Source organism: Rattus rattus, chromosome 2 (assembly GCF_011064425.1).
Source record: "Rattus rattus isolate New Zealand chromosome 2, Rrattus_CSIRO_v1, whole genome shotgun sequence".
Taxonomy (NCBI): domain Eukaryota; kingdom Metazoa; phylum Chordata; class Mammalia; order Rodentia; family Muridae; genus Rattus; species Rattus rattus.
In genome coordinates, this window is record NC_046155.1 from 197529964 (window position 1) to 197556987 (window position 27024).

A 27024-nucleotide genomic window follows, 5' to 3' on the forward strand; every position below is an offset into this window, starting at 1 on the left:
GTAATCCACTATATAAACAAACTGAAAGATAAAAACCACATGATCATTTCATTAGATGCTGAGAAAGCATTTGACAAAATTCAACACCCCTTCATGATAAAAGTCCTGGAAAGAATAGGAATTCAAGGCCCATACCTAAACATAGTAAAAGCTATATACAGCAAACCAGTTGCTAACATTAAACTAAATGGAGAGAAACTTGAAGTAATCCCAGTAAAATCAGGGACTAGACAAGGATGCCCACTCTCTCCCTACTTATTCAATATAGTTCTTGAAGTTCTAGCCAGAGCAATCAGACAGCAAAAGGAGATCAAAGGGATACAGATTGGAAAAGAAGTCAAAATATCACTATTTGTAGACGATATGATTGTATACTTAAGTGATCCCAAAAGTTCCACCAGAGAACTACTAAACCTGATAAACACCTTCAGCAAAGTGGCTGGGTATAAAATTAACTCAAATAAACCAGTAGTCTTCCTCTACACAAAAGAGAAACAAGCTGAGAAAGAAATGACACCCTTCATAATAGTCCCAAATAATATAAAATACCTTGGTGTGACTTTAACCAAGCAAGTGAAAGATCTGTATGATAAGAACTTCAAGCCTCTGAAGAAAGAAATTGAAGAAGATCCCAGAAGACGGAAAGATCTCCCATGCTCATGGATTGGCACAATTAATATAGTAAAAATGGCCATTTTACCAAAAGCGATCTACAGATTCAATGCAATCCCCATCAAAATTCCAACCCAATTCTTCATAGAGTTAGACAGAACAATTTGCAAATTCATCTGGAAAAACAAAAAACTCAGTTTAGCTAAAACTATCCTCAACAGTAAAAGGATTTCCGGGGGAATCACTATCCCCGAACTCAAACAGTATTACAGAGCAATAGTGATAAAAAACTGTATGGTGTTGGTACAGAGACAGATAGATGAGTGGAATAGAATTGAAGACCCAGAAATGGACCCACACATCTATGGTCACTTGATTTTTGACAAAGGAGCCAAAACCATCCAATGGAAAAAAGATAGCATTTTCAGCAAATGGTGCTGGTTCAACTGGAGGTCAGCATGTAGAAGAATGCAGATCGATCCATGCTTATCACCCTGTACAAAGCTTAAGTCCAAGTGGATCAAGGACCTCCACATCAAACCAGATACACTCAAACTAATAGAAGAAAAAGTGGGGAAGAACCTCGAACACATGGGCACTGGAGAAAATTTCCTGAACAAAACACCAATGGCTTATGCTCTAAGATCAAGAATCGACAAATGGGATCTCAAAAACTGTAAAGCTTCTGTAAGGCAAAGGACACTGTGGTTAGGACAAAACGACAACCAACAGATTGGGAAAAGATCTTTACCAATCCTACAACTGATAGAGGGCTTATATCCAAAATATACAAAGAACTCAAGAAGTTAGACTGCAGGGAGACAAATAACCCTATTAAAAATGAGGTTCAGAGCTAAACAAAGAATTCACAGCTGAGGAATGCCGAATGGCTGAGAAACACCTAAAGAAATGTTCAACATCTTTAGTCATCAGGGAAATGCAAATTAAAACAACCCTGAGATTTCACCTCACACCAGTGAGAATGGCTAAGATCAAAAACTCAGGTGACAGCAAATGCTGGCCAGGATGTGGAAAAAGAGGAACACTCCTTCATTGTTGGTGGGATTGCAGACTGGTACAACCATTCTGGAAATCAATCTGGAGGTTCCTCAGAAAATTGGACATTGAATTACCTGAGGACCCAGCTACACCTCTCTTGAGCATATATCCAAAGGATGCCCCAACATATAACAAAGACCTATGCTCCACTATGTTCATAGCAGCCTTAGTCATAATAGTCAGAAGCTGGAAAGAACCCAGATGCCCTTCAACAGAGAAATGGATACAGAAAATGTGGTACATCTACACAATGGAATATTACTCAGCTATCAAAAACAATGACTTTACGAAATTCATAGCTAAATGGATGGAACTGGAAAATATCATCCTGAGTGAGGTAACCCAATCACAGAAAAACACACATGGTATGCACTCATTGATAAGTGGATATTAGCCCAAATGCTCGAATTACCCTAGATGCACAGAACACATGAAACTCAAGAAAGATGACCAAAATGCGAATGCTTCACTTCTTCTTTAAAAGGGGAACAAGAATACCCTTGGCAGGGAATAGGGAGGCAAAGTTTAGAACAGAGGCAGAAGGTACACCCATTCACAGCCTGCCCCACATGTGATCCATACAAATACAGCCACCAAACTAGATAAGATGGATGAAGCAAAGAAGTGCAGGCTGACAGGAACCAGATGTAGATCTCTCCTGAGAGACACAGCCAGAATACAGCAAATACATAGGCAAATGCCAGCAGCAAACCACTGAACTGAGAACGGGACCCCCGTTGAAGGAATCAGAGAGAAGACTGAAAATGCTTGAAGGGGCTCAAGACCCCATATGAACAACAATGCCAACCAACTGGAGTTTCCACAGACTAAGCCACTACCCAAAGACTATACATGGACTGACCCTGGGCTCCAACCGCATAGGTAGCAATGAATAGCCTAGTAAAAGCACCGGTAGAAGGGGAAGCCCTTGGTCCTGCCAAGACTGAACCCCCAGTGAACATGATTGTTGGGGTGGTAATGGGGGGAGGATGGGGAGGGGAACACCAGTATAGAAGGGGAGGGGGAGGGGCTAGGGGGATGTTGGCCTGGAAACCAGGAAGGGGAATAACAATTGAAATGTAAATAAGAAATAGCCAAGTTAATAAAGATGGAGAAAAAGAAATCACTGACAAAATCAAACACAACTTAAAACATTGTTTGTAGGAGAATCAAATACAAATTAAAACATTGTTTGTGCCTGCAAGTTAAGGTAACAAGATAGTTCTCAACAAAAACCAAAACTTAACTAGAAATGTCACATTTTTACAAAACTTTCAGAGATATTTGTATTGAAATCTCCTAAGTTCCGTCTGCCTGTGGGAGTTTTATAAAGTAGAAAACAGTCCCCTGGTAGTATTCACCATTCATTAGCAACGCTTCCCAAAGAAAATAACATCTCTTAACAGCATATTCTAACTTATTAGAATTCATTAGAGGTCCAGAAAAATAAATCTACCAACTCCAAATTCTCATTTAAGACACAATGTAAACATTTCAGTTTTCAGTGCTAATGGTAGTGACCTTTTAAGAAAAGCAAACTTACTCCATTTTTAGCATGTCCATCTAATATTTCATTAAAAACTCACAGTTCAGGTAGTTAATTCAAAATGATCTTTGAGATCTTTCCAGACTTAAATATTTTCCTATGTTTTTCTTTAGAGAAAGAGACATACTGTCTCTTTCATTTTTATTAGTTCTTTGAGAATTTCATATAGCACATTTTAAATGTATTTGCCCCAATCCACCCTATTTATTGGCCCTCATTTGTGTTCTCTTTTTATATAGTAAACTTAAAGGTTCTTTTTTATTTATTTTTTAAAAGATTTATTTATTTAATGTATATGAGTACACTGTAACTATCTTCAGACACATCAGAAGAGGGCATCAGATCCCATTACAGATGGTTGTGAGCCACCATGTGGTTGCTGGGAATTGAACTCAGGACCTTTGGAAGAACAGTCAGTGCTCTTAACTGCTGAGCCGTCTCTCCAGCCCAAGATTCTTTTTAAAGGGAATTATTCGTGTTCTGATGATTTAATAATTATGTTTTTCTTAAAACTTCAAAAGTGTAGCTGACAAGATATTTCAGCAAGCGAAGGTTCTTGTCACCGAGCCTGACAACTTGAGTTTGATCCAGACCCCAAAGTTGGAAGGAGAGAACTGACTGGAAAAAACTGTCCTCTGACAACACACACATAAACATAAAACAGAAAAGAAGATTAGACTCCAAGAGTGAATTCTGCATTCAGTGATATGTTTCTTTCTTACTCATTTTAAATGCTGATTACAGGAAACAGTGACAAAATTAGAAAAGCTGGTCCGCCTTCACCAAGAGTATCAGAGAGACCTAAAGGCATTTGAAAATTGGCTGGAGCAAGAACAAGAGAAACTTGACCGATCCTCAGTTCTTGAGGGTGACACCAACGCCCACGAGACAACATTGCGAGATCTTCAGGTAATTCTATCAGAAACTGAAGGGTTCCTTCTTATGAAAAAGAGGTAATTATTTCAAGTAATGGGAAATTAATGTGACCTCCTGCAGAGAGCTGTTATACATTCAGTTAAGGTGAGGGTCGATCTGGAACAGTCTCGTTCCTATCACTCGTTGGGAATTTTAAACCAACAAATCCAGCTCTTAGAGGACTCACTCAGCTACCAGGGTGGCCGCTGACAGCAGTAGCTACTGATCTAGTGCTCGGGGCTGACTGACACACCCACAGTTTCAGATGAAGGATAAAACAGCAGGAACCAACAACACGTGGCAGGCCCTGAGTGAAGTGAAGCATGCCCTGGGAGCCATCTGACCTCATTAGAAACCTCGTGCACTCCTGAGGGTCTAGGGCTTGGCTCAGAATTCTCAAAGAAATCAGAAAAGCTAAGAGATGTCTGGATGCTCTGGACAGTGGGTTACAGCTCAAGGCAAGAGGTCAGACAGAGCGGGTAGGTGGTCATAGCCCATGTCCTTACTCCCTTGTGTAGCTCTGCACCACCCAACACAAAGCAGATATGACACAAGCTCTGGCACAGAACGCACATAAAGATGACTTGGGCATTGATTCCAGCCACTAAGGAGGAATTTACAATTTAGTGATGGAAACAAACCCATGAGGAGATTATTGTAAACAATGAGTTAAGGACAGTAATGGGACGAATGTAAGGGATCTTATGGCAGCATTGGACCCTTAACCATTCACACCTGCAGAGTTAGGCAGGGCTCAGAGAGTTCTCCATGAAAACTAGTTGGAGCAGACAACAAAGAACTGCAAAGAGCTGATAAGACCGCCCCCATGCCCCACTAGGGAGTGTACTGGGACTTCTTAACATGGTGTTAACCTCAAATAGAATTGGCTTGAGACTAGCAAGCTCTCCTTACAGCTAGGACAAGGTAGGAAAAGCAGAGATTCTCATGGATATCCTTGGTGTATGCAACTCCCATGACCTGCTGAGTTTCAAGGGGTCTGTGCAATGCCAAGTGAACAGGTGAAGGTTAGGAATCTTAGATTCCATGGGACCTGCTGCTAGGTGACCTTAGAAACTAAAGAACCTACTCTCACCCAATTTCCATCACACAATTGTAAGAATTCAATGAGGAGAAGCTCTATCTTGCTTAAATATCCGATTTGTTCACAAGATAAATAAATACTAGAAGTTATGCAAGTTACAACTTCATTGACTGACTTAGTGGTCTCATCTCTCCTGCCCTAGAATAATTGATATGCTGATCTATGAGACCTTATAGGCTTGGCTGTTGCTCTCTGTGTGTATACACATACATGTACACATGCATGCTGTTATTGTTTAAGACAGGGTCCTAGTATACAACCCAGTCTAGCCTTAAACTTGGGATATTCCTGTCTCCGTCTCCAGAGTACAGGCTTCCCAACACCCAACAGCTGTTATCACTCACATTAGAGCAGTTGACTTTGTTTCTTTAAATAGCCTTCTTTCCCCTTCCAGACATCCTGGGAAGCAAATGCTGAGCTCTTCGAGTTGTTGTGTAGGAACTGAGCAAGTTCCTGCCTAGATGTTTCTCTTGTTTTGGTCAGTTTAGTCAGATGAGCATAGCTCAAATCTAACTCCCGGCCCTTGCCTCCTGTGTGCCTTTTCTACTTTGTCCAATTTGAATTTCCACAAATGCTGAAGAGGAAGGCACATGGCAGCAGCAGGAGCCAGCAGTGGAGCACCTGAACTCCCCACTACACCACAGTAGCCTTCTCTATGCTCCTTATGTCCTCTGACCCAAGCCCGGTGGTGAATGGAATCTGCTACTAGGTGTCATCAGACACAAGACAGCCTCTCTGGTGCCACACAATTACTCTGAGATTAGATAAAGGCTACAAAAACATTAAACAGTTGATCAGTTCATAAAGCAAAGAAGTGCTAGAAGTCAGACTTATCACAATTTTATAGATTACAGCCACCAATCACTTTATATAAACTGAGGGTCTAATTTGAGTTATAGGACATATATCCACACTTAAATATCCATCTATGCTTTCTTTTTGGCAGAAATGCTTAATATATTGGATAGAAGAGAATATATCTGGTAGAAGGATGATTTGTGTAATAGATATAACTTTCTACAAAACATGAGAGCAGACATAAATTAAGAAGATTGGGCTGGGGAAGATGGCTCAGTGGTTAAAGGCACTGGCTGCTCTTCTAGAGGACCCTGGCTCAATTTCCAGCATCCACATGGCTGTTCACAACTGTCTGTAAGTTCAGATCCAGAGGATCCAACTTCTCATGCAGAAATACATATCAACGAAACACCAGTGCACATAAACTAAAAATTAAAGGAACGAAGGGAAGAAAGGAGAAATGGAAAGGGGGAGAAAGAGGAAGGGAAGGAAGGAAGGAAGGAAGGAAGGAAGGAAGGTAAGGAAGGAAGGAAGGAAGGCAGGCAGGCAGGCAGGCAGGCAGGCACGGTGGTACAGGTCTCTAATCCTAGCACTCTGGAGACAGAGGTAGGCATATATCTGCAAGTCTAAGGGCAGCCTGGTCTACAAAGTCAATCCAGGATAGCCAGGGCTCTGTTATACAGAGAAATTTTGTCTAAAAGAACAAAGAAAAAGGTTTAAACAGAGATTAGACTAGGTATCAGATAACTACAGATTATGGCCACACTGTCTGTGCATTAAGACAAGATTTATAAGCTCATGGTGACACTCATTAATATTGCTCATGGCCAGATGAGTACCTCACTAGAAGGATTAAGCAATGGGACACTGCCCTAAGACCTACAAAACCTAAAGTATTTATTCCAGAAAAAAAAAATGTGCAAACAAATTAAGGAAAAGGTATACAACATCACCTTGAAAAAAATATAAGATTTTCAAAATAAATCTTGTGTGTTTATGTGGTTGATATATAGATGTGTGTTGTCCTGTGTCATGCGCACAAAAGGACACAGCACAGCATTCCAACACTGACAGTGCACTTGAGGGAAAGGTGTTATGTGATGTCGTAACATGTGAGATCATGGAATCTTTCTGTAAAAGCTATCTCATACTGGTAATTTCAAATGGCTACAGGTGACAGTATAGACCTCTCTCTTAGGAGCAGGCTTACTCCTGGTAATTCTGTCTCACTGGATAGTTCAGGATGGCCTTCAACCTGCCATTTACCCTAAGCTGCTCATAGGTTGGTAATCCTCCTGCCTCGGTCTCTTGTGAGTACAGGGCTCACATATGTATACCATGGCATGAGTTTTGTCTTGCTGGTTTCTCACTTGTTTGTTTGGTACTAGGGATGGAAAGTCAGCCCTTTTGCAAGCTGAGAAAGTACCTTATTGAGCTAAATGGCCGTCCATGTTACTACAGTTGACTGACTGTGTGACTGCCTTCAACATTCATGGTGTGATTTTTTTTTAACATGGTGATTTTTTTTTATTACAAATAACCACATCATTCACCAACATGGATTTATTTATTTCTTATGAATAGAATTTAAAGTATATACCATTTTGCCAGAATATTTAAGAACATGACATTTTTATAAAAAGCAACACATGCTATTAAACATTTGTTCACACTTGATTCTTTAGGGTGGCTCTTCAAGGTACATACTGTGGTCTAGGACATACATTTTGCTTGGAAACAGCCCATAGGTTGTGTTGTGATTCAGCCTCCAGGTGTAGATACCTACAAAAGGCACTGGTCCAAATTGTCTAGGCTGCCACATTACCTGGAAGAGGACCCCCACCAATCAGCACACAAAGGATCCTCATTTCCTTTCTCAGCAGCAGTTGTAGTCCCAGTTAATGCCAAAGCCACCAGCCTTGAATGAGTGTCTAAGAAGATTCTGAGCTGTGATAAGCCTACAATATTGTCTTATGCAACAGTGATATTTTTTCATGACTGCTATTGCCTATAGGCTGAAAAAAAATCAAATTTCAGAAACTTAATTGGGGAATTGTTCTTTGAATTGGGAGATTATCAGGAACTTTCTACAGATTTAGGAAAGCAGAATTCGGTGTTAGGTATGCATTTTTTTAAATATAAGATTTATTTTTTATTTATATGAGGACACTGTAGCTGTCTTCAGACATATCCGAAGAGGGTATTGGATCCCACTACAGATGATTGTGAGCCACCATGTGGTTGCTGGAAATTGAGCTCAGGACCTCTGGAAGAGCATTTAGTGCCCTTAACTGCTAAACCATCTCTACAGCCCCTGCCCCTCTTCTGACCTCACATGCCCACCCTATCCCGGTACCTAGCTATTGAACTCTAGCAAGTAGGTTTAAAGACCCCTGGGGAACTTGCCCTTCTGCCCCCAGGGCGGTGGGGGGGCAGTAGGGTCCTAGGGAGTTCATTGGAAGGCTCCCAGTATGCATTTTCTTAATAGGACAAAATAAAAATCACATCTATCCAATGTGAACTCCAGGCTGGAACAGCTGGCTTAGCTGAGACACGCCCACTGGCTTGAACTCTGAGTGAGACTTGATGCCCATCCCCTTTCGCTGCAGGAGCTTCAAGTGCGCTGTGCTGAGGGTCAGGCCCTGCTGAACGCAGTACTTCATACCAGGGAGGATGTGATCTTGTCAGGCCTCCCCCAGGCAGAAGACAGAGTGCTGGAGTCTCTTCGTCAGGACTGGCAGGTTTACCAGCACAGGCTGGCTGAGACCCGGATGCAGTTCAACAACGTCGCGAACAAACTGAGGCTGATGGAGCAGAAGTTCCAGGAAGCTGATGAATGGCTCCAAAGGATGGAGGAGAAAATCAGTGTCAGGAACGAACGCCAGAGCAGCCGATCCGCCAAGGAGATCCAGCTGCTTCAGCTGAAGGTGCAACTCGGGGAAATTCCTGAGCCCTGTGAAAGCAGGTTACTTCGCATAGTTTGTAGTCCAGTCCACGAAAACATTTAGGGTCTATCTGTCTAAGGTGGCTGCCTTGAGTTCTCACCATGCTTATCTAGAAACTCTAAAGTAAACACAATGGTTCTCTTTTTTTTTTCAACGAACATCTAAATTTTGTCTTTAACAGAATATGGAATATGGTTCCGGGCTGGGCCAGTGAGATGGTTCAATAGGTAAAAACGTTTGTTACAGGTCTTTGATAACCTGAGCTTGGTCCCCAGAACCACCTTAATTGTTCCTCTGACCTCTACACATTTTGAAAGCACACATGTTAGTAATCTATTTTTTAAATTATTTTAAAAAAGAATACAGTTTTATGAAACTATTGTATTTACTTCCCATGTTTAATGCCACACTTTTATAAAATATGTTCAAATAACAATCTTTTACAATGATGGTGTGATTTGAAAGGGCTCTAAAATAGTCCCTTAAGTTAATCATTCATAACTGGTTTCATTCTAATTTTTAGTTGTTTGGATATCCAAAATGATGAGTAGGCCTTGGCGATTAGTTTTTATTATTTCAGCATTTTAAAATCAATTAAACTGCAAGAGAAGCTGAAAAACACTTAAAAACAAAACAAAACAAAAACCAGGCATTTGAACCAAAGTATAAAATATATAGAAAAGTCCCTGCAGTCATAAGTACGCAATTGCTATGGCACTGTTGCGGCATAATTTTCCACAAAGGTAATATCTGATGCTCTTTCAAAACTGCATCTCAGAACAGATAAATATACTTGCAAACACACAGAGAAATCATGTTCTCTCCAGTACATACATACAGTACTTGTCTTCCTTAAGACTGTCCAGGTCTGAGTTTTCTTGTCTGGTTTCGTGTATCCTTTCAGAAGTGGCATGAAGATCTGTCAGCCCACAGAGATGAGGTTGAGGAGGTGGGAAGCCGAGCACAGGAGATCCTGGATGAGAGCCGTGTGAGCAGCCGGATGGGCTGCCAGGCCACACAGCTGACCTCCCGGTACCAGGCCCTCCTGCTCCAAGTGCTGGTGAGCTCCCACTCCCCCACTGCTTACAAGGGACAGCCACCATAATGAGCTGAAGTGGTCACCAACCTCAGCTGAAGTTGCCCACGGTCCACAGTGACCCCGGCCCCATGGCTTTCATCTGCAGTTCAATCTTCTCTCTACTTCCCCAGGAGCAAATAAAATTCTTAGAAGAGGAAATCCAGTGTCTGGAGGAGACAGAATCATCCCTCAGTTCTTATTCAGATTGGTATGGCTCCACTCATAAAAACTTCAAGAATGTAGCTACCAAAATCGATAAAGTCGATGAGGCAATGATGGGGAAAAAATTGAAGACATTGGAGGTAGGCATGCATGCATCCTTCTGTCTCCTCTCCTCTCTCCCTCCTTCTCCACGGTTCTACCCCTGCCCCTCGTGTAGATCTAGAACACGTGTGCTCTTTCTGACTCTAAGTGATTGATGACGCTCAGCTCATCAATGTAATCCAAATATTTCTCCAAGCTTTAGGGCTAAAGCTGATCCACCTCTGTGTGATGGCTCCTCATGAACAGCCTGTGTGCAGCTGGGCTTCCAGTCTTAATGACAAAAGCCTGGTGGTTAGATTTTAAAACTGATCCTACTACATCCCAGTGCATAACAGGGCGTTTGCCGGGGAAGAGACACATCAGGTTCCTTTTGAAGTCTCTGACTCGGAAATGATCAATACTTAAATCCACTGTTGAATTAAAGAAAGGAGTTTTAGAGTCCTTGACAGGTCCCTAGAAAGAAACTTAAAGGAAGTACAGAATGACTTCAAATAGAACCTGAAAACTTTTCTTCACAGGGAATAAGATTCCTGCTGTATTTGCCGAACACTTGCGCTCTGTCCTGGCTGGTTTTCTGTCAACTTGACACAAGCTAGTCATCTGAGAGGTGGGACTCTCAGTGGAGAAAATGTCTCCGTAACACTGGGCTGTAGGCAAGCCTGTAGGGCACTTTCTTAGTGATTGGCAGGGGAGAGCCCAGACCAACGTGAGCAGTGCCATCCTGGAGTGGTAGTCCTGAGTTCTATAAGAAAGCATTCTGAGCGTCAGTCGGTTGCCTCCCGGTTCCTGCCCTCACTGCTTCCAGTGGTGAACTGTTATATGGAACTGTGGGTGAAGTAAATCTTTTCTTCCCCAAGTTGCTTTTGGTCATGATGTTTGATCACAGCAATAGTAACCACTTTCTTTCTCAGGTTTTATTAAAAGACATGGAGAAGGGCCACAGTTTGCTGAAATCAGCTCGAGAGAAAGGGGAGAGAGCCATGAAATTCCTGGAGGGGAGTGAGGTGGAGGCACTGAGGAAGGAGATCCACGCCCACATGGAGCAGCTGAAGAACTTGACGAGCACTGTCCGGAAGGAGCACGTGAGCCTGGAGAAGGGCCTTCACTTAGCCAAAGAGTTCTCCGAGAAACACAAGGTGCTGACCCGGTGGTTGGCAGAATACCAGGAAATCCTGCTCACGCCCGAAGAACCCAAAATGGAGCTATATGAGAAAAAAGCACAGCTCTCCAAATACAAGGTAGTGCCTTTCTATCCCTGACCTGTGTGTGTGTGTGTGTGTGTGTGTGTGTGTGTGTGTGCGCACGCGTGCGTGCACGCGCTCGCACACGTCAGGCAGGGACTGATGGGAGAGTCATTACTCCTGAAGTACCGGAGTGTACCATCTGTATCCTCTCTGCTGATGACTTCTGAAGCTATACTCTGAAGTATATTTGACTAAATGTACCGCTTTGCCATTATTTTTTTTCCTGTTAGGGACTAATATTCAAAAGTTGACATAATCGATCCATGGACACTTTTATGGTACAGATAGAAATGATCTTCCCAAGGTTATTTAACCCCCAACCTGAGAGCCTCATGTGGCTGAAAGTCACTAAGAATGGGCCAACTGCACAATCATAAGATTAAAATGAGATATTTTTGCAAGTTTTTTTCCCTGTAACTTGACTACAGGATTCCCAGATGTGACCTTTGTTGCTCACCACTCATTTACCCTATCTAGTCACGTCTGTTTTGTTGTTGTTGTTGTTGTTGTTGTCGTTGCTTCCCCAGTCTTCAAATCTGACTTACAGCAAATTGAAAATGAAATAGACAATTTAAAGACAAAAATTCTAATCAACCAATCATAGGCAAATGCTAGAGAATTTGGTTCCTGAAGGAACAGTAACACACTCTATAATATAGAAGAGATATAAAAACGTAGAGAAAGTTATAGATTCCTCTGCTCAGACTTTCAAAACAATCACTGAAGCTGGCTCCCATGTGCATGTGAACGTAATATCATGAAACACTTACACTTTTCTGCCTACCTGGAAAAGTTGAGATAGAAATACATGAACATACATATATAAATGCATACATGCACAAACATACAAATACACACACATATGTACAGACACACACAGGTACACACAGACACACAGACACACACAGACACACACAGACACAGACACACACACACACACACACACAATTCATGTCCCAGTACCTTGACAAACTTATAGGCCATCTGGGTTTGAAATGGCCTCAAAGGTTTAGCAATCGTCTTTAAGAAAGTGTGCCAACTCCCTCAATGCTGCTTCGGAGGAAGCATGTGGTGTTTCTAGCTACTATGCCATGCCTTAGCCTCCCTGCCAAGCCTGGCTAGCTTCTCACTGAAGAAAGCCCACGTCAAAGGCCAGCACAGTTAAGCATGTCTTGAGCCTGTCTCAGCATGTGGGCTGCTAGACATTTCCTACATGAGGCCATCTCTAACTCAATCCACAGTAGACGCCGTGACCTCTGAACTCGGAGATTATCCTTCACATGGCCTTTGTTGACATTTTTCCCTGTTGAATGTAATGAAGTGGGAGGCAGAAATAGGAGCAGTGTTCAGTTTAGCTGAATGAAATGTTTTTCTCTATTTTCTTCTTCACTATGGGAGGCCATTCCACGTGCCACTTTCCTTTGCATAGTATTTTGCAATAGCACAGCTATGCTCGAGTGTATATACTCTTTTTGGTGCTTGGTACTTATTGGTTCAATAAATATTTGCCAGGCCCCTTCCTGAGGTGGGTGGTGTCATGCCTGCTGCAGGCACCTGTGTGTATTTTTCTTGTTGACCAGGATGAAATGACTGTTTTCCCCCTTTCTGTTTCTGTGATTCAAGTCACTACAACAAATGGTGCTGTCCCATGAGCCATCCGTGAACTCGGTGCAAGAGAAGAGTGAGGCACTTCTGGAACTGGTACAGGATCAGACATTAAAGGACAAGATACAAAAGCTTCAAAGTGACTTCCAGGACCTGTGCAGCATAGGAAAGGTGAGGAGGGAGCAGCTGTGAGCACTGACTCCCCAGGATGAAGCCTGCCTTCTTCCTCTCTGCTATGGACCTTTGAGGGTTGATTACATCAGAAACACTTTTAATAGTATGGTGGCTGATTTCTTTCCCCCCATTCCTATTAGATGCTGGAGATGGAGGCAATGGCTTTGAATGTATTAATCATACGCTCTACCCCCGAAAGGCATCCTAGCTCTGTCCTGGTCGTTTTCTGATACAATTCAATCTGCCTAGCTTGCTAGTTGACCCTATAATTCCTTAAACACAGTACTTGAGTAGGTTTGGGGCTCAAATGTCAACTCTGACATGTACCTGGTTTTGCAGGAGCGTGTCTTCAGTCTGGAAGCAAAAGTCAGAGACCACGAAGACTACAACACTGAACTCCAAGAGGTAGAAAAATGGCTGCTGCAGATGTCTGGCCGGCTGGCGGCACCTGACCTTTTGGAGACGAGCAGCCTAGAAACCATTACCCAGCAGCTCGCCCATCATAAGGTACAGCTAATCTTACCACAGGGTGGCTTTGATTGCCTTGCGTGTGTGTGTGTGTGTGTGTGTGTGTGTGTGTGTATGGAGATGTGCATATGTGTGCATCTGTGTGCACACATGTGTGCATGTTTATGTGCATGTGTGTGTGTGTGTTCAAATGCAGCTCTGGATTGTAACTGCTTCAAAAACCTGGTGTGAGTCTCAAGTACATCTGACAGTTGACAGCTGTCTTGGCTAGGAGTTTCTATTGCTGTGAACAGACACCAGGACCACAGCAACTCTTACAAAGGCAAACATTTAACTGGGGCTGACTTACAATGTCAGGGCTTTAGTCCATTATGGTCATGGCGGGAAGCATGGCAGCATGCTGGCAGACATGGTGCTGGAGGGGGAGCTGAGAATTCTCCATCCAGGTCAGCAGGCAGCTGAAGAAGACTGAGGCACACTGGCCAGACTTGAGCATAAGAGACCTCAAAGCCTGGCCCACAGTGACACACTTCCTCCAACAAGGCCACACCTCCTAACAGTGTTACTCCCTGTGGACCAAGCATTAACACACATGACACTATGGAGGCCATTCCTACTGAGGCTACCACAAGCACCACTGAACTAGATACTTGGGAGAATAAAGAATCCTCAAATCTCAGCACCAGCCTTCTGGATGCATTGGTGCACTTTGGTAAGCCCCTAGATTTTTGCCTCGGAATTTTAGTCTGCATGGATCATTTAGCAGAAGAAGGGACTCCTTTAGCTTTAGAAACACACACTAAATGTGGAACACAGGGCTAGGAGTCAGTCTGCATTCTAGCCCAGCCATAAGGTTTGTCATTCTCCTCATAACTATGCCGGAAATCACAGGGAATGTCGAATTGCAATCCAGAAAGAGCAAGGCTGAGAACAGACTTCCTTATCTTTGTAGGTCTGTCTACTTAGTAACTATGTGTACTGCTGACAGATGGCATGCGGACCGTTATATGGAATCATCTTTTATGATTTTATGCCATGATCTTAATAGAAATAATTTATCTATGATGGAATCAATACCTTGTATCGTGCTGTGAAGTCCATCAGCCTCTCAGTCAGAGGAAACTTTTACCCTCACAAATAAGACTAGAAAACTACTAATCTTTGAGCAGACCTCCTGAACATTCCAGATCTCTTTTGATTCTGTCAGCTCAGTGGGGTCTCGGATGCTCAGTGCATGGCTGGGATATGAGCAACTGTGCTGATGTTTTCTGTAAGGCTCTAAAAATGTGCTGTCCTGGCTTTTATCCTATCACTATGATAAACACCATGACCAAAGGCAACTTGGGGAGGAAAGGATTTATTTCACCTCACAGCTTGTCATCACTCTTACTCCATCATGAAGGGGAGTCAGAGCAGGAGTTCAATTGTGACAGGAGCAGAAACCATGGAGGGCTACTGGCTTGCTCTCTATGGCTTGCCTGGCCATTTCCTTATTCAACTCAGGACCACCTGCCCGAGAGTGGCCCTACCCACAGTGTGCTGGGCCCTCCCACACCAATCATTAGCTTGATTACATAGATTTGATTAGAATAAAAGAAAATGCTTTATACACTTGCCCAGAGGCCAATTTCATAGAGGCATTTTCTCAGCTGATATTCCTTTTTAGAGGACCCTAGCTCATGCCATGTTGAACAAAGACTAGAACATATATTAAGTCTGCAGACAGCCCTTTCCTGCAGTAATCTCAGGATATGGTCTCTCCTCCCCCTGTCCATCTTTCTCTCCCCCTCCCCTTCTCACCTAGGATATGATATCTCTGTTCCAAGCTGAAAACAAAAGTGCTTTCCAGTTGGGTTTACTGTCTCTCACCCCACCTCACTGGACAAAGGAGAGCTCAGCATTATTCAGATCCCACCCATGATTCCTTTGTGCAGTGATGCATCCACCCAGGCACTGCTGTGTTAGAATGTGTCACTTGTCATCAGCATTGTGTGGCTTATAATAATTTAAGCCTGATTTGACAAGCTTGCGTCTCGCTCCCTGAACAGTCTGTGCACATGCTCACCGGATAATACTCATGAGAATAGTAGTGCCTGCCAAAGTCCAGAAGGACGTGTCCAAGACTGGGAAGCTTGGCTGTTCCCTACTGGGCTACCTCAATACAACAGATCATTCACCCTTCCTATTTGTGGCTTACTGAAATATGAATTTGCTTTTTTACTTAAAGCATAACCAAGAGAAATCACAAAACACTTTTAAAAGGTTTGTTAGACAGTGGAATTAGATCCTAAACTTGATGCTTAGTAAGGAAGTTGTTCCGAGCTGAGAGTGGGATCCTGGGAGCTCTCTACAATCTTCATTTTTTTGCAGGCAATGATGGAAGAAATAGCAGGTTTTGAAGACTGCCTGGACAACCTTAAAGCCAAAGGTGACACTTTGATTGGCCAGTGCCCTGACCACCTGCAAGCTAAGCAGAAGCAGAGTGTACAAGCTCACCTGCAGGGCACAAAGGACAGTTACTCAGCAATCTGCAGCACTGCCCAGAGGGTGAGTGGCCCAGAGTGGTCCATGCAGTGATGGACGGAAGAGGAAGGCTAGATTTTCAGAAAGGATGGATACCTGAGGCTTTGGAGTAGCTTTGGCGTTTTGCCATACAGGAAGTAAGCAGAGAGTGTTCACAGCTTATTTTGTGAACACAAAACAAACACGTCAGGCATCTACTTCATCGGAGGAAGCTGGGAAATGCAGACATTCCATTCCATCCAATCTTTTTAACAAGAGTTGATTATGAAAATGTGTACTAGGCTCTGGATGCGGCTCACTTGGTAGAGTGCCTTTCTGGCATGCATATAGCCATGATTTGATCCTCAGGACATATAGATCGAGAGCTGTCACATGTCTGTAATCCTAACACTTATGGAAATAAAATCCACAGCATCCAAAGGTCACAGTTATCCACACTACACTGCATTTTGAGTCAGATTCCTGAGTAATATGGTACCCTGTTACCCTGTTTCACAGAGGGGGTAGAGACAGGAAGGGGGAGAGGAGGGGGATTAAAAATAGTTAAAAAGTTGTTTGATAAATTGGGTGTGATGACTTGTGCCCATAATCCCTGCACTTGGAAGTTTTAGGCAGGATGGTTGCCACACGTTCAATGCTAGCCTAGAGTGCAAGGTATAGATTCTGTCTACAAACAAACAAAAAGAAAAGTTACATTGGCAATTTTTACTCATTTATACAGCATCAAAACTCCCCTATAGTCTGCCATTCACTTTGCAGCACTAAGGCAATTTTAATTTTTCCATTTTTTTTTGATACGGTGAAGCCTGGCTTCTACTTTAAATCAATATTTTTGGTCATTTGTGTATATAAAAATTGAAAAAGTAGAGTGTATGTGTGTCTGTTTGAATTATGCTTTAATAGCTGTATTTTTACAAGACTACATTCTCAATGTCATATAAATAAATCTACAATAAATAAGAATTATTCTATTAGTAAAAACCAGTTTTGTAAACAAGTTGATTTCCATTGTTGTGGGTGTTGGTTTTTTTATTGTTTTGATCTTTGGTGGTAGGTTTGTTGTTGTTGCTGTTTTTGAGACAAGGTCACTATGTAACCCTGGCTAGCCCAGAACTCACTATGTAGATAAGGCTAGCCTCCAACTCACAGAGATCTGCCTGCTTTGCTCTCCAGCGTGGCAGAATTAAAGACATGTACCACCACACCCAGCTATTGTAGGATTTAAAAAATCACGTCCAATGTTTCTGTCTTTGAAGTATGACAATGTGTTTCTATTACTAGGCTATTCACTGGAAAGGAGAGATTAATTTGTATTTATGAGAGAAAAAATAAACTGCAGATGATATTAGTTGGTTCCTTAGACTTGAAAAATTCACCTTGAAAACATATTTTTTTCCTTTTGAAATGAGGATTACTAAGTGACATTGGCTCAAGTAGCCAAGTTGGTCAAATGGTTGAAAACAAATTTATTGAATAAGTCATATTAGAAAAAAAATGTACGAAGGAATCCCAATTGTGGTTGTTCTAAAACCTTTTAGACTTACTTGTTTTTATGTGTATGAATGTTTTGCCTGAATGTGGGTACTGTACTATGCATGTGCATGGTGCCTCAGAGAGACTGTGAGAAGCCATGTGATCCCGGGAACCAACCCTGGTGCTTCTCCAAGAGCAAATGCTCTCAACCACTGAGCTATCTCTCTTGTCCTGCTCTGTTTTTATTGATACAGTGTCCTTGGTGGGATGTGTGCCTCAAACCCCTCCATGTCTCCATATGCTCTTATTTACTTCCAGAAGAGTATCAGAATTAGAAAAGTTTCGTTGTCTTTTAAAGATGGTGATTCGTGTGCTGTTTTAGCTCCTAGTTTAAATTAAAACTCCAGTATTTATAATACAGAAGGAAAGTTCTAGGACCTGTGGCCTTTGTTCTTGAGAATTTATGTCAATGACTTCATGTAATCCAACACATTCTGCCACATATATGAACACCAGACCTGTTATATATGACAATATTATATGTGGATGAATCAAGGAATTATAAAGTGGGCTATGGTTGTTGGGCCATGTCCACTGCATTTTGCATCATTTGGGACATGTGCAGCCATGTTAGATATGTGCACAACGATAGGGAGTCTTGGGGATTTAACTGGACTGGCTTAACATGCTTGTTTATTTATTGTGATGTTTGTAGAGGCAACTTTCATATCTCAACTCTATTCTGTCTCAGGTATACCGCAGCTTAGAATATGAACTTCAGAAGCACGTCAGCAGGCAAGACACCCTGCAGCAGTGCCAGGCGTGGATCTCTGCAGTTCAGCCAGACCTGAAGCCCAGCCCGCAGCCACCTCTCAGCAGGGCAGAAGCTGTTAAGCAGGTAGGGGAGTCTGGGAAGTTTGCTATTATGAGTCATTCATTCATTCAAAACCATGCTGGCTTCGGGGAATAGTGAAGTGTCAATGAGGTCTGGCCTTGGCAATAGTCTATGCTCTAATCATAGAGATGGAGGGAACACAGACATGTGGACCCATGGAATAGAAAGAATATGGTTCTCTTATCAAACCTCAACTCTAAAACCTTGTCTATTGGTTCTATCACTTAATGTCTCTGAGCCTGGGTTTTCTCTTCTATGAAATGATGCTTTCTAAGTACAACTATTATTAAAAATGCTTGAGGAGTTTGTTCTAGTCACCCCATCTATACCAGAATATACACATGTGCAGTCCCTTCTTGGAAATGGTGTGTGTGTGTGATATTGGCGGCAAACTTAACCGTGTCCACCTGGATTCTTTACACCCTCTGTAGATTATTTTGAATATTTAATGCAGTATAATCCTGCAAAGATAGATGACATATGAAATTGTGTAGGCACCTGGGATGGGGACATAAGTCTAGACATACAAATGACAAATGCAATTTTGGTTTTCTTCAGTGCTTTCAGTAGGTTACAGAATATCTGCTAGAGGGCCATGTATATACATATGCTTCCAAACTGTGGTGGAATTCAAACATCACCTTAAACAGGGATGGGAGTGGGAAACAGAAAAGCGATACTGACTCTCTCACTGTTGTTTCTCTATATATACATACATGCATACACACACACACACACACACACACACACACAGTGTGCTTTGGGATTGATTGCTGAATGGTCAATGAAGGGAATGTTAGTTCTTGTCACATGAAAGAGACCTATCACATAGTAATATAATAGCTACAGGCTGTAACTATGCAATGAGAATTTTATGAGGATATGAAGAAGTACTTCTAAAACATTTGCACCTGGCAAATGACGACGCAGTGAGAATCTTACGTGTAAATGCCATACAGGAATTTGCTTGTGAATGTCATTACTGCCAGATGAATTGATAATATCAAGTAAAGATTCAGTTCTCTCATGACAGGATCAATATAGCACCCTTGTTCACTTAGTCCTCACAGAGAATGTGCCCATTTATTCCATTCCCAGTGTGCACCAGATTTACATTATTTAAGTCACTTAAAGGTCACATCAGTGCACACATTATTCTTTGGAAAGTAATGCATAAGAAAAAAAATAAATGTACCTTTCTTTGAGCTAGGGAGAAAAAAGAATGAACGGCTGCTTAGAGTCTGATTTTTCCATTTTTATGGTTTGCATTGTGTATTAAATTATATGAAGCAATGAGTTTCCTTGTGGCATCCTAGTACATCTTCTGATCACACCTTTTCTGCCCTCTCTTTCTCTCCCCTGCCTCCTGATGTCCCTAATGTCCCTAATGGCCCCCATTCACTCTCAAGACCTTTATTTCATTCTCCTGAGCCTATGCCTGAGAAAAGCCATGATGCCGATCCCTCTTGGCTTGGCTTGTTTTGCTTAACACGGTGGTCTTCTGTTCCATCATTCTGCTTTATGGCAGAAAATACATCTCCATCATGGCCATCGGTCACACATTTCCTCTCCACCCTGAGCTTCCTCAAGTCACCTTTTCTCCATATGGACCTTTATTACTGATGAGTTCTACTCACAACATTCCAAAGCAAAACTTAATTTTTCTCCTTTGTTGCCACCCCTAAAAAAGGAAGGGGCCAAATTTTCTCATAATGGCCATGTGCTGTAAGAGGGCAGGATTTACTATGCTAATCAAAATGAGACGCTGACCTTGCTCAAGTTCCTGAGCCCCACTGCCCTCCCACTTGAAAGAAGCCACAGAAGGGGACTAGAGGCTGCAGCCATCTGGATCCCAGACACAGAAGGCATGAAGTCAAACAAACTTTGTTCAGTCAGATTTTCTTTCTGTTCTTTCTTCCTTTGTTTTGTCTCAACCATCTACTGTTTTCCTTGTTAGATACTGTCTTCTGCCAGAGTGTACAGGCCCCCCGCAGTTGACTAGTACTGACACATGGCTGGAGCTCCCCACCACTGAGGACTCCGAGTGAGGCAGATTCAGTGTCAAGCTTTGACCAGCATCTACACTGTGGCCCCAAGTTGTATTCCGACTCCCCAGTACCGCTCTTTTAGCCAGAACTCTGTAAATACATACCAGCAGCACTCTGGGTGACCACAAGAAACTAATGCAATGATCTGATTCCAATCAGAATCACATTTTCATGAGGCATGGAGTTAGGAATTAAGGAGCTGAGAAAAAATATGGCAGATTTACCTTTGAACTTAATTCTAGTGATAATCATTTGAAACTGTTTCCATTGGTTAGGATTAAGGTAACTGTGTTGGTCACAAGATGATTATCTTTTAAATTACATGCATTTTTAAACCTTTTTTATTTTTTAAATTTAGTTTAATTTGTTTTTTTCAAGACCAGGTTTCTCCACGTATCCCTGGCTGTCCTGGAATTCACTCTGTAGACCAGGCTGGCCTCAAACTCACAGATATCTGTCTGCCTCTGTCTCTCAGGTGCTGGGATTATAACTCAATTCTTGAAGCGTATTTTCTTGTAATTCTCAAAATTTCATCTGTCTGGGCCAGATGAACTCCCCTGGATCACAGAATGTGAGATGGCACTTTTCACACGAGTCACTGTGGGTCATGGGACACTAGATGGTGCTTTTCACACTGGTCATTGTGGGTCATGGGGCATGAGCTGGTTCTTTCCACACTGGTTACTATGGGTCATGGGACATGAGGTGGTGCTTTTCACACTGGCTAATGGTTAGTAAGAATAACTGGATGTGAATCACATTGGACATCGAATGAATACCCAAGACACTGACTGCACGGTCAGAAATAGATCTGTATCTCTTATAGCCACAGGAGAAGCTGACGAGTCCTCTGTGCTCCCTATTGCTCTATGTGTTTTCTGCAAACTGTTCACTCCATGTTAAGAATAGCATTCAGGCTAAGGCCTGGTTGTAAGTCATCCAATGCCATCCATCATCTTTTAAAATAAATTCCAAAGTTTATGCCACAGCCCATGAAAAGGCTGTTTTCATAATTTGTCTAACAAAAGGAAGATTTGAGGTAGCAAGGAATTTACTTTTTAAAATCTGTTGAGACAGAAGCAGTGGTCTGGACTTGGGGGACATCTTATTATGTCTCCTACCCACCCCCACTAGAGTCATTTACTGGTGATTAAACGCATTGTAAGTTGCCACAATCAACAGTAGTTAGGATGCTGTTGATTGTAAGCAGACATGGTGCAAGCATCCTACTGGACATGCTGTAGTATCCAGGACAGATCTACCCTCAAAGAGCTACTTACCTCAGATGTCAGTGGTTCTGAAACTGGACATGCTGACTAGAGACAGAAAGCAGAACACCAGGATGTTATTTTGTTTAACACAGTAGCTTCCAGTTCCAAATATATTCCTTCACAGCCCATAATTTCATCTCTCCTTAGAGCAGAATAAAACGACACCATGGACACACAGTGCATTTTCTTTACACTGTGAGCCTTCTTGAGCCATTCCTTGTCTTCCAGCCTTTTCTCACACACGCAATTAATCCCCTTTGGTAGCTTCCATGACTAGCTACCATGACTTGGTCTCTGTCTACTCCCTTGACCTCTTTGATTGACAACCTCTGTGACTTGGGCTCTGTCTACTCCTTTGACCTCTGATTGACAGCCTCTGTGACTTGGGCTCTGTCTACTCCCTTGACCTCTTTGATTGACAACCTCTGTGACTTGGGCTCTCTCTACTCCTTTGACCTCTGATTGACAACCTCTGTGACTTGGTCTCTGTCTACTCTGTGCTTTTTCTGCTCTGACCTTCGCACCCACTGTCCATCTAAGATCATTCTTGTCCCGTTTGATGGCTCATTTCCAAAATATGTTCAGATCTAATGCTCTGAGCAATCTTGGAGATACATTGCTTGTGGAGTAGCAGGGCTTTCTCTGCATAGCCTAGCTTCTTGGTACCTTTTCTTTCAAACTTGGTGTGCCAAACATGCATCTGTTGACCTGTTACCTCATTTGTCCTCAGAAGAGTACCAGTCCCGTGAGAGCCAAGATTGTGTTGTTCAGAGTGCTTTATACCCTGTATCTAAAAACGTATGCTTCCTCTATACTAAGCAGCTGGATTTCTGGTTTTCGAAGAGATGAAAAAAACCAAAACCAAAAACAAAACCATTCTCATAAGCCCTTCTTGGAATCTGATAAAAAGAAGAGCAGGTGATGAAGTTCTTGCATCAAAAGGAACCCCAGCTCATCCTGACAGAGGATCCTGTCGGCTCATTCTGTCTCCATGCTGTATACAAGCATATAATAAGCAGAAATGAGTGCGCTGTGATTTCTCTTCCTAAATGAGAATGCTGGTAGAAAATCTAAAGAGTCTGGAGACAAGCCTTACGCCCTCCCTTCCCAGACTACGCAGACAGCTTTAATTGTAACGGGAAGCAGATGGCGGACAAACAGATCCACCAGTGTGTTTGGAATTCTCTTCCGTGAGTCACAAATACATTTCAGGACAGTGTTGAAAACACTGACATAACAAGATGAGTTTTGAAATATCAATAAAAGGCTACCAACCGCAGTTTGCCACCAAAACAGTGCACTCCTCTTGTTCAATCTGACGATCACTTTTTCTTTTTTTTTAGGTCAAACACTTCCGAGCTTTGCAAGAACAGGCAAGGACTTACTTGGATCTTCTCTGTTCCATGTGTGACTTGTCAAACTCTTCAGTGAAAAACACGGCAAAAGACATTCAGCAAACAGAGCAGCTGGTAAAAAAAATACAAATGTTCACGATCACAGCTAATTGTTCTGTCTGCCTTGTTACGTTCTCGCCATTTTCAAAGGCTGTAAGGTTTAAAGAAAATATTTCTGGGAATATTCTTTGCATAGTCCTCTTCAAGCTTTAGTAACGAATTGATGTGTGAATCTTTGCTGTCACAGAAAGGAAGGTAGATACACAACTGAATTGTTTAGTCTGTTCAACCCACTACTGCTGGTTGATGACAACTTTCTCCACTTTAAATGCTGGTCTCTTGTTTTTCTACTCCCTCACATCTCTTTCTGGTGTTCTTTTCTCCTTCCCCATCCTGTTCTTTAAGTAACACTCTGCCTGAAGAGTCCCTTGCCCTAGCTTTCTTTATAGCAGGCCCGCCAATGGGCTACTACTTAAATCTTTCCAAAGGGTGACAGAATCAGTTATCCTGAGTGGTCGTAATAAGACAAATTATACACTTCCAAAAGCCAGAGATGCAGATCTAAAGACTATCTAAAACATTGATAGGGATATGTGTAGCAGTGAGGTAAATCTGCAATCCCACCCCTGGGGTCGGAAGAGGTTGAAGCAAAAGGATTGTCAGAACTTCCAGGCCACCCTAGGCTGTATAATTCCCTGTTTAAAAAAAATCCAAAAGCAGGTAACAACATTAAACTATGTTTTTAAAGATTTGAAAAGACAAATGTATAAGAGATGTGAGCCTTTCTTAATTACTCAAACCCCAGTAAAATACATGCATTTACTGCCTGGCTTTGATGGGAAAAGCTCTTGGGGCACTTTTTAATCTCATGCATTGGTAAAATTTCTTGGATCTTTGCAGCACTGATTAAAATCACACAGGAGAACTCTTAGATGTTTTAATTCATTAGAAACCCTTAAGCCAAAAGGAAATCTGTTTTTCTAGGCACAAGTGAAGAAGTGCCTTTCAGATCTAGCTGAGTGTGAGCACAGGGTCAGGCTTTGCCCATGGACCCCCTGATAACCCATAAGTCAGATCCACTGGACAGGGAAGAAGCTACGGAAAACTGATACCATTTACCTCTGTTTTCTCCAGATTGAACAAAGGCTGGTGCAAGCCCAGAACTTAACTCAGGGCTGGGAAGAGATCAAGAACCTGAAAGCTGAGCTCTGGATTTACCTGCAGGATGCTGACCAACAGCTGCAGAACATGAAGAGGAGGCACGCTGAGCTGGAGATAAATATTGCTCAGAACATGGTCTTACAAGTAAAGGTAGGGACTGATGCCTGCACGGGCTCAGGCAGGAGGCCAAGACAGAGAAGACATACGATGAACTCAATCCCTTCGCTTCTGTATGCCCAGGCGTTTGCGAATCCTTAAACACTGAGACAGCCACCTAAGCATCTGGGGTAATAAGAGACTGTGGGCTGCAGAGAGGCCTAGGTTGAGCACAGTAATGTGCACCTGTAGTCTTCTGTACTTGGGGGCGAGGAAGGGAAGATGGCTTGAGCCCAGGAGGTCAAGACTAGCCCAAGCACTGTAGCAAGACCCCATCTCAGTAAGTAAATAAATACCATTTCCTGGATATTCTCGGAGTTCTTTATGACCATTTTCATATGAAACATTCACTTTTTACAAGCAAGACAGCTGACCTGTAGCCCACAGAACCAGGGCCTCTATTTAATAAACACAGACCTTAGTGTTCAGATTTTTATTGCAGTCTTAAGGTTTGGTCTGTTGCTATGTCTTGTAATGTAAATTCTGCACCCAAAGGTCTGGGCCTACTAGTGAATTCTCGCATTTAACAGCTTTTGTTGTGCAAACATCATCCTTTAATTTAAAACTATTGATTAAATAAAAATGGCTACAGCCAATTACTGGAGGGAGTAGAAGTAGGCAGAATTTTAAGTTTCCTTGTAGAGGTGAAGGAGGAAAGAGAAAAAGGCACCATGAGATGAGAGAAACCATGAGCATGCACATGGCCAGGAGAAACAGGAAGTATCTGAGGTACATTACAGGGAGGTAGCCAGGCCAGTTAGAAGAGTAGATTAGGGCATTACCTCCCCCCCCCAATTGTCAAAGCCAAATATTGCAATCTGCCTCTCATTTATTTGTAAATTGGCTTAAATTGGTTCTACTACACTATAGCTATAGCTACAAGAATGTAAGTCCACTTGTTAAATGTATCCTTAATATGCAATTAAATTTAAATAAAGCAGAAATATATTTATAATCTGTATAATGTATATACTTGAGAATTATACCAACTTAATTGGAAAGAGGTTCATAGCCTTAGTGCTGTGAACAGACACCATGACCAAGGCAACTCTTATAAAGGACAACATTTAATTGGGGCTGGCTTACAGGTTCAGAGGTTCAGTCCATTATCATCAAGGTGGGAACATGGCAGCACCTAAGCAGGCATGGTACAGGGGGAGCTGAGAGTTCTACATCTTCATCTGAAAGCTACTAGTGGAAGACTGACTTCCAGGCAGCTAGGATGAGGGTCTTAAGCCCACCCACAGTGACACAATCACTCCAATAGGGTCACACTCTCTAATAGTGCTGCTCCTTTGGCCAAGCATATACAGACCATCATAGTCATACTTTAAACAAGCCCTAAGACTATTCTCTTTGATAATAAGTTATTTATATTTCCTAATGGAATATTATTTGTAACTACAGAATAAAAATAATAGAGAAACTGAATTAAATTTATTTTTTTCCATAAAAGCCTACTTTTTTATTTAAAAGTTTTTTCCACACAGTTTTGAAAAAAAGATCTTATTTCGGGGAAACATAGTTCTCAAAATAATACAGAGCAAGAAAATATCAAAGTTACTCTGATTCTTTGATAGTTGGGATTCATGTTTAGAAGAAAGAATCGTGGGCTTTTTTTTTAATTTTTAGGGTTTTATTTTTCTATATTCAAAGCTATTATATCTGCACTTCAGTCAGCTCACTCAGGAGGGCTTATAACTTATTTCTTGTTTTGCATTGTTACCTTCAGGATTTCATTAAGCAGCTACAGTGCAAACAGGCCTCCGTGAGCACCATCACCGAGAAGGTGGACAAGTTAACAAAGAACCAGGAGTCTCCTGAGCACAAGGAAATAACCCACCTGAATGACCAATGGCAAGACCTCTGCCTCCAGTCTGACAAGCTATGTGCACAGAGAGAACAGGACCTTCAGAGAACCAGCAGTTACCATGACCACATGAGTATCGTTGAGGACTTTCTTGAAAAGTTTACTACAGAATGGGACAACCTGGCCAGGTAGCAGAAATCGCCCGGTGGTTTGCCATGCTAAGTCAGAAGTTGACAGAATATCACTAACATCCTAATGTTGTGCAGGCGTAGACTGGAGGGCTTCCCGGCTTTAATTTAGCACCAAATACCAATAAGCAAAAGAGACATGTTCGTCTGTGGTCTCTTCCAACACTATTCCAGTGATAACTACTCTGAATGGTTTTACCCGGCTTAACCACAAATTGTTGCTTGCCATCCACGACTCTGTAAAGTAGATCCATCTTCAACCTCCATGTTCCAAAAGTTTCCCTGCGCGTCTAGG

The 27024-nt window shown here is 42.2% G+C and overlaps 1 protein-coding gene across 1 annotated transcript in view; it reads left to right on the forward strand.

Annotated features, from left to right (window-relative positions):
* Positions 1-27024, forward strand: part of LOC116892878 (nesprin-1) — a 103620-nt gene that overhangs the window by 68241 nt on the left and 8355 nt on the right. The window contains exons 33-44 of the mRNA XM_032894788.1: positions 3962-4126; positions 8642-8959; positions 9882-10037; positions 10187-10357; positions 11231-11557; positions 13187-13339; positions 13682-13849; positions 16181-16357; positions 18558-18704; positions 23364-23489; positions 24549-24725; positions 26464-26729. Of these exons, the coding sequence (XP_032750679.1) occupies positions 3962-4126; positions 8642-8959; positions 9882-10037; positions 10187-10357; positions 11231-11557; positions 13187-13339; positions 13682-13849; positions 16181-16357; positions 18558-18704; positions 23364-23489; positions 24549-24725; positions 26464-26729 (2351 nt within the window). The remainder of the gene's footprint in view (positions 1-3961; positions 4127-8641; positions 8960-9881; positions 10038-10186; positions 10358-11230; positions 11558-13186; positions 13340-13681; positions 13850-16180; positions 16358-18557; positions 18705-23363; positions 23490-24548; positions 24726-26463; positions 26730-27024) is intronic.